Source organism: Brassica oleracea, chromosome C5, assembly GCF_000695525.1.
Source record: "Brassica oleracea var. oleracea cultivar TO1000 chromosome C5, BOL, whole genome shotgun sequence".
Lineage (NCBI taxonomy): Eukaryota > Viridiplantae > Streptophyta > Magnoliopsida > Brassicales > Brassicaceae > Brassica > Brassica oleracea.
The window spans coordinates 26935931-26944077 of record NC_027752.1 but is presented as its reverse complement, the minus strand read 5'-3'; the positions used below and the strand labels follow the sequence as shown (position 1 = coordinate 26944077).

Here is an 8147-nt window from a genome sequence, read left to right as displayed (position 1 = left end):
AGCTATCTCCAACACAAACAACAACAACAAGAGAGCAACACAAAGCTTCAAAACCGGCAGCAACCAAACGACCTCAGTTCACAAGGATTCCGGCATCCAAAGACTAATCCAACCGTACAAATCCACGATAAACAAGTCAACAATACCTCCGCCAAATTTAAGCTCAAGAATAGAAGATCTCACCGTCGGATTTACCAAACACCCAAGACTGTCCCGCTGAAGAACTGTGACGACCAGCTTCACTAAAACTCCGACAACAGAAGATCCAACCGTTGAAATCCAAATCCCTTCGGTGAAACTCTAACCCACTGACGGATGAAGCTTCCCACAAAATATCAGCCCGATCAAGTTCCGTTTGATCCTCCAAAACTAGTCTTGAAATAGCCTGACGAGTTTTCTCCTCCTTCTCTCTTCTTTCTCTCTTTTGTCTCTCTCTCTAAACTCTATTATTGTGAGTCTACAGTGCAAAGGGGAACATCACTAATTACTTAAGGTTATGAGAATTATTATGTCTCAGGCCCACTTGGTTCTCTCCATCTAGGAGGGACCCAACAGAAATTTAGTAAGAAATGAATATCATTACAGAAAATTAGGAACATGCTTTGAATTGAAAACGGGAGATTAGCATTATTGCCCGAACACAATTTGTGAACTAAAAGAAAGGAATTAATTCTTGACCTTTTTAAAAGGATGAGGTTTCGGCTAGGAAGGTCTTCTGATTGTATGTTCCCATTACATACTCAGGCCGGCTCAACATTGCCAGGGACTCTAAGACAAAAAAAAAATTTACCCTACAATTTATATGTAGATAATGATTAAAACATTTTTAAAGTTTTACCTTTTAAAATTTATATGTAAATCATGTTTAAAACATTTTTAAAATTTAATCAGTAATATTTTGTATATTTGTAATGAAAATAAAACTATATACATATCAAATAATTTTGAACCCTTTTCATTTTTATTTATTATATTTTTATATATAAATATATAAATTTATAAAACTCTTAATTATTATTATACGGGAGAACATGAGCTTGGCCACCGCTTATCTCCCCTTGTGAGCCAGCCTTGTACATACTACAGTTTGAGAGGTTTATATGTGTTTACTATATCTATTTTCCACCATTTAAAGTCAAAGCCAGGTGTGAGTGGGCTAAAGACATTTGATTCCTATAAATTACGTGGACTCCCACACGGCCATACCCATTCTCAACCACGGGGTTTCCCTTTGCCTAACAGTTTGGAAACTTAGATGTCTTCTGGTATATGTTGAGATGATTCCGTGATATCAATGTAACATCCTGTTTGTGGTATTGGTAGTGTACATTAAAAGGTTTACAAAATTGATTTTACTACTATGTCACTTAAGTGTATTATCATTTCGGTGACACATCATGAGAGAATTCTAGAGTTAAATGAATATGAATTGGAGTTATCAAAAAATGGATAACTTATCGAAATTTGATTCACGATATCGTGCGAGTGAATCCAAAGCACGGAAAAAGATATGTGTTAGTTGCAGGGTCGACAAGGAAGTATTATAAAAAATAAGGATATAAATTATAAAGATAAGAATAACTATCATTTTGTTGTTATTGGTGTATATTCTTTTTTTTTTAATATATATATTAATTCAACCCGAAATCGGGAATTAGATTCGGTTACAAACAGGTTTTGAACAAAATTTCCAAAGTTAAACTATTACAAACTAGCTTCGCCCGCCCACTAAACCCGGCACATTCCGCTAGTCCGTCTTTCAAAATTCTCTGGAATTGGTTACCGTTCTCTACCATTGACGATGATCCAAAGAAGGTGAGGTTCTCCTTGTTTCCTCGGATGTCGGGACCTCTCAAGTCGTCTCTGGAGTAGCTAGCTCCCAACGAACTCCACCGAACTTGTAACCGTCACTATCTATGAAGCACTAGACGACAAATAGGGGAGGGTTTCGGATACTTACCACATGAGCCTTGCAATACCGCCAAGTCTCGGCTTGTACACAACGTCACGCAACGTTTGAAACCGCCTCCCAAACAAGCAGAAAGGCTCGCTACTGCCGCCCGATACCTGTACAAAACGGGCCTGACCTCCATGTCACACACCGACCGAGAGGGCTCTAACGACCTGCACAAACCAGCCAAGCTACACTACCAATGATGAATCCAATAATCCAATATTGGTGTATATTCCTCTTCAGTTTAGGATCTATTCTTTTTATAAATATTTTGCTATGTAAATCAATACAACTCACTTTCATATTATCATATGGTATCAAGCAAGTTATGATCCTCAATAGTTGACGATATTTTATGTTTAATGTTTATTAATCAAAGTTAATAGTTGACTATTGCTAAGTTAAAATGGATGAGCCAACACAACAACAAGATCAAAATGACCAATATTCAAAAGTTAGAGATTTAAATTATCCGTACACGAGTTGAAGTTTGGTTTTTTTTTTTTCTTAATTTTTTTGATACCTTGGTTTGATTTCAAAGACTTTATAGGCCCAAAAACTAATCATTAAAAGACTAAAAAAAAATCCGGGTTTTCTTTTCCTAAGTTTATAATAATTTTGGTGGTTTTTTCTAATACTAGCTAACAGGTTAAATGTATTTGCAAAATGTTGAGCAATTTTGCACTGAAAATACAGAACATATATCGCTGGAAAGCATTATTATTATTAAAGACATCTACTATCTAAACTTATATTCAAATTTGACCTTTTTTAAGAATAGTTAATGCAGTTGGTATACTTATTTTAACATATTTTTGATGATATATGCTTGATTTTCCTAATGTTAATTTCAATTTGTATAGCATGAATATTGAATCTGAAAATTGTAATTTGGATTTGATGATGGATATAGATTTTTTTGTTGTTGGAATGTTAACGCTATAAATCAGTTTCTATAATCACTTCTTTTTCTAAACGACTATAAGCACTTCTTTTATCATGGAAATTTGTTTTATGTTTTTGAATCTGTCTTTGGATTTTTTTTTTAATTTTTTTTTGTTGGATTTCGGTGGATAAGACCATGAGATCTTGATAATCATTTTGATGAACCGGGAATATGGAGAACCAATTCTTGCAGTCTAACAACAAAGGAAAATAGAAATAAGGCGAAAAAGGCATATAAAAACATAGTTGTGTGTTGTCCAAAAAAAAAAAAAAAACATAGTTGTGAATGATTGTAAAGAAACTTTGGGTTTGTAACTTAAAATAAAAAAGATGGCAAAGAAGATGCATAAACCATGCTTACACTAATGGAGCAAATGCTTTTAATGCCTTCTGCACCTAAACCAAACCTAGACCCAAGTTTAAAACCTAACCCTAAAAAGGTTGAGAAGCAAATCGGTCCTGAAAGCTTTGAGTATTTTGATAATGATGGAGTCTTCAAGGATTTCAATCTCATCCCCGCACTTCACTTCAGACTGATGAGTGCAGATTTGATATCTTTAGTGCAATTTGTGAGAAGAGTGAGTTCGGAAAGTGAGAATCTTTAGTACAGATTTGCTATCTTTTGTGTATATGCCTCTTGATTTTTAAACGCAAATAGTTGGCACCAAGAACTAATGCATATGGCAAAAATGGGTTTCGATAGTGTGAAATATCAAAATGCTCCATATAAAATAAAGACGAAGATAAATAACTGTCAACAGGTTGAGTTGGCTTCTGGCTGAAGAGCCTAAATAAAAAGGAAAAACATACCACACTGAATTCTACCAAAAACTAGTCCTCTTTGTCCCTGGGTTTATGCTCACTGGTTTCACCTTCAAGGACACTAGTGGCCTGACCATCGGATGCAGCGGTCCTGACCCGAGCAGGCTCCTCAACTTGACCGAGGCTCCGTAGCATCATAATGACAGCAACCAAGAACACAATGATGTACACGGACCTAATCCCGATCATTGAGTTAATAAATCCCATAAAAGATGGTCCTTTGATTCTCTTCTTCTCTGTTTTTCCTTCTCTGTATCCCTCCAGAAACCGGGAGACTTGAGTCAAATGATCTTCCTCGTGGCTAACTGTCTCTATGCCGTTCACCTGTATGTCAATATAGAGATGTTGATGCGATTTATTATTCTAATCTAGTTATCATTCAACCGGTTTAACCAGTTCTTTACCTGCTCATACTCCTCATCTCCGTCCCATACAACAATCTTAGGCAGCTTTGCCTTCTTGTCTGCATGAAACGAGTCTGCAAACTCTTCAAACTGCTCCACACCGACGTAACCAAAAACAAGGTCGCGGTTGGCATGAGCAGCTGCTCTTAGTGCCTTAATCAGTTTCCCCATGCTTTCATGAGTTTCATCTTCCACAATTGTCAATACCATTTTCCTCTCATCATCTTTCAGCAGCTTCAGGGTGTCATGGTTAATTGGCAGAATCAAAGGAAGGAAATTTTGTTTCACAAATTCTTCCAAGAAACCATCTGCAAACGAAAATTATACTCTCTCAAACCTACTTACTTTAGAACAGATAAAGATATCAAAAAGAAGTAAGTAATCGCTGACCTTCAAATGGACCGTAGAAGACGCTATGCTCATTGTAGGCAGGATGTTGGGCAACTAATGCAGGAGCCTTATCGAAATCATAGGAAACCATGACATCCTCAGAGGCATCCTTTGCAACAGCAAACCATGCCTTTTTCTTATACTTTCTACCTAGTCCCGATATCAAAGACTGGTTCAACCCAAAGCCGATGAACACAGGGAAGGAAGTCCCGGAATCTTCAACGAAATCCTTGACATGCGAGTTTGATTCAAGAACGGCAACATCTGGAGCAACAAACTTCTTCAAGTAACGGACTAGCAAATCCGCTTTCCTGGGTCCATAATACTCCATTGGCACTCCATGGTTATAGAGCATGAGGGTGGGGAATGCACTGCAAAAAAAAAAAAAAAAAACTATTTACTTTGATAAGGTAAAAACACCAGTACAGAAGCTAAAGCGTGAAACTTTTCAGACATACTCGATCTCAAGCTTGCGTGCGAGACGAGAGTATTTGTCAGCGTTAAGCTTTGCAATGATGATAGGCTGCTTCAGTTTAGCAAGAATAGGAGCAGCTGCATCTAACTGCACCAGATCGACAAGAAGAAAATCAATAACAAAGCAAAAGCTATACGATTTCGATCCATAATACTCTAGAACAAGGCCAGATCGAGAAGAAGAAAAGACCTCAGGGTTAAGACGCTTGCAGTGACCACACCAAGGAGCATAGAAATCCACAAAGACGCAATCGAAAGTGGAAATCGCGGATTCGAAGTTGGAGTCGGTGAGTTCGAGTACTGTTCCGTCGATTGTGAACTGATCATCCGATGCAGCTGAGAGTGAGATTGATAACGCCAGAAACGAGATCCACCAATACGTCAACCCTAACGAACGCATCTCGATGGAGGAAGACGATCTATGGTTTTGAACTCAATTTGATTTTTAATAAGTTTGTAGATGATTTTACGTCAATCTCAGAATTTAACCTGATTTTTTAGATCTGACTGGTTTCTCAGTTTACCATCCCTTTATGCATCTTTTGGGGATAGGTCATAACAGTTAATAGCTTTTTTTTTTTTTTTTAAACAATCGTATAAACTGCTTTGAATCATTTTGTACCGTTCAAAATCAAAAGTTACTTACCGCAAACATTTGTGATTGTGATTGGATAAAACTTTTATTTTATACACTGGTATTATCAAGTTTTTAGGTAATACATGATCATAAACAAGAGAAAAGCAAGGACCATCCATTTAAAAAGCAGAGGAAAAACTAGACAAAAAATGCCTAAGTCAAGCCAGGAAACCTGTAGAAATATAAGATTGAAAAAAGTTCTTCTTAACCACGCTGTCTGCTAAGAGGAATGCAGGTCTTCGGACCTTACGAGATTGCGATTTCACTCGCCAAGACAATAGTTCATGAAGCATAGAAGATAGCTTGATAGAGTAGAACTTTAAAGAGGGCCAAGAAGTTGGTTTTGTAATGGTTCCTACTAGGTTGTGGTCTTCACTGGAGAAGATAACAGAGTTCATACGGAGTGATTTCATACTCTCAATGGTCCATTTCCAACTTTCAAAAGTAGATTCTAGTTTGCTGCGGATGTTTGAGAAAGAGGCACCACCCTCAAAGTTGCTTTTGTTCCAAGAAGAGCCAATGTCACATTTAAGCCAAGAAACATGAGGAGGTTTCCATCCAAAAATGATCCTTTTCTTTCTTTCAAGATCAAATGCTCGATCATGATTCTCCATTTCTTTGACTAGAAACCAATGATCCACTTCTTCAAATATCGATTTTGCAAATATCTGACCTACTGATAGACTACCATTAAATAGTAGACTGTGTCTGTTTTTCCAGATTGACCACAATATCCAGGAACCACTCCTTCTGATATTTGAAGGACATCTCTGGTTATTCCCCATCTTTAAAACATAGAAGATATTGGAGTAGATAAAGGAGGGATCAAAACCATTCTCAGGTACAGGGTAGTTGCATAGAACCCATGATCGTCTTGCAATGGTGAAAGTGAAAAGAACATGATTCATCGATTCACCTTCCATACCACAAGTTTGACATCGAGTATCTACCTTCATTCCTCTTTCAATGAGGTGATCAGCAACTGGAATGGCACCACTGATTACTTTCCCAAGAAAAATCTTGATTTTTGGTGCCGTTTTTAAAGACCAGATGCAATGTTTAATACCATTCAGCGAAGGAAGGATTTGACCTGATACATAAGCATCCTTACGTGCCTCCCTTTCTGCCAACCAGTAACCAGTTTTTTACAGAATATTCTCCTGATCGAGAATGGTTCCAGCAAAAAAAAATCCTGAGAAGACACTACTGGTTTTATCTGTAGTATTATGTCGATGTCTTGTCTGTAGAAAAAAGATTCCAGCTTTTGTAAATCCGACAGATGAGAGTTTGGAAGTAAAAGATCTGAAACCTTGAGATTAATGTTCTTCATCAAAGGATTGCACATCTTTTCTCCATCAACCAACCAAGGTGTAGGCCATACTGGTAAAGAGCATCCGTCACCCACCATATGTCTTAAACCCTTTGCTAGGAGATGTCTACCGTGAATAATACTACGCCAAGCGTATGATGGCCTATTTCCAAGAGTAGCATATAGGAAAGAGCCATTAGGGAAATAACGGCTTTTCAAAAACTACTGAGGAGGGAATGTTGATCAGTTAGGATTCTCCAAGCTTGTTTAGCAAGAAGAGCCTGATTGAATAACTCAATATCTTTAAATCCCATTCCTCCTAACTCTTTTGAGACACAAAACCTGTCCCAACTGAGCCAATGGATCTTGCCTTTATCCTCTGAAACTCTCCACCAGAAAGCCGCCATGGCAGAGGACAAGTTTTTGCACGTGGTCTTGGGAAGTTTAAAACAAGTCATGTCATGAATGGGCATAGCCATGGCAACAGATTTCAAAATGATCTCTTTACCGGCTTGAGATAGGAACTTAGAGTACCAGCTAGTCATCCTTCCTTTCATTTTATCTTGAATATAAGCAAGCATTTCCACTTTTGAACCACTGAAGCATTCATGAAGTCCAAGATAATTCCCAACACCTCCCTCAGAAAAAATGTCTAACTTTTCTTGAATCTGTTCTTTTAGTTCTAAACTAATATTTTTACCAAAAGTGAGGGAAGATTTTGAGAGATTAATAACCTGTCCTGTTGCTTCACCATACTTGTGTAGAATTTCATGAAAGACTTGACATTGAGAGATGTCATCTTTGAAGAGGAACAGACTGTCGTCTGCAAAAAACAAGTGATGAAGCTGTGGACCATTCCAGTCAAATTGAATCCCATTCAAAGATCCTCTGGAGACTGCTTGATTTAGCACGTGAGTGAGACCTTCCGTGCAAAGATCAAACAAGAATGGTGATAACGGGTCTCCTTGTCTTAGTCCTCTTTCAGGAGAGATGAAACCATAAGATTGCCCGTTGATGAGAATAGAATAATTCACCGTAGAAACACAAGACATGATCCACTTGATAAATAGAATATCAAAACCTATCGCTTGAAGAAGAGCTTGTAAGTAATTCCATTCTACTCTGTCAAAAGCTTTTGACATATCAGTCTTGGTAGCCATAAAAGATTTAGAGATTGCTTCATGGGTTCTGAGACTATGCACTGCCTCATGA

The 8147-nt window shown here is 37.5% G+C and overlaps 1 protein-coding gene across 1 annotated transcript; it reads right to left on the bottom strand.

Annotated features, from left to right (window-relative positions):
- Positions 1 to 3604: 3604 nt before the first annotated feature.
- On the bottom strand, positions 3605 to 5525 carry LOC106343160 (protein disulfide-isomerase 5-2). Its single transcript, XM_013782307.1, has 5 exons — positions 5180 to 5525; positions 4974 to 5077; positions 4516 to 4886; positions 4126 to 4433; positions 3605 to 4045 (listed from the first exon to the last, which is right to left on the bottom strand). The coding sequence occupies exons 1-5, from the start codon at positions 5387 to 5389 to the stop codon at positions 3731 to 3733; spliced, it is 1308 nt and encodes a 435-aa protein (XP_013637761.1). The 5' UTR covers positions 5390 to 5525; the 3' UTR covers positions 3605 to 3730.
- Positions 5526 to 8147: the final 2622 nt, after the last annotated feature.

Bases quoted from the DNA above. Each gene is read 5' to 3' on its own strand.
- LOC106343160 (XM_013782307.1), bottom strand. From the start codon at position 5,389: ATGCGTTCGTTAGGGTTGACGTATTGGTGGATCTCGTTTCTGGCGTTA. The intron at 4,887-4,973 runs GTATGTCTGAAA...TTTTTTTTGCAG, and splicing joins GCACGCAAGCTTGAGATCGA to TGCATTCCCCACCCTCATGC. The intron at 4,434-4,515 runs GTCAGCGATTAC...TTTCGTTTGCAG, and splicing joins CTTCTACGGTCCATTTGAAG to ATGGTTTCTTGGAAGAATTT.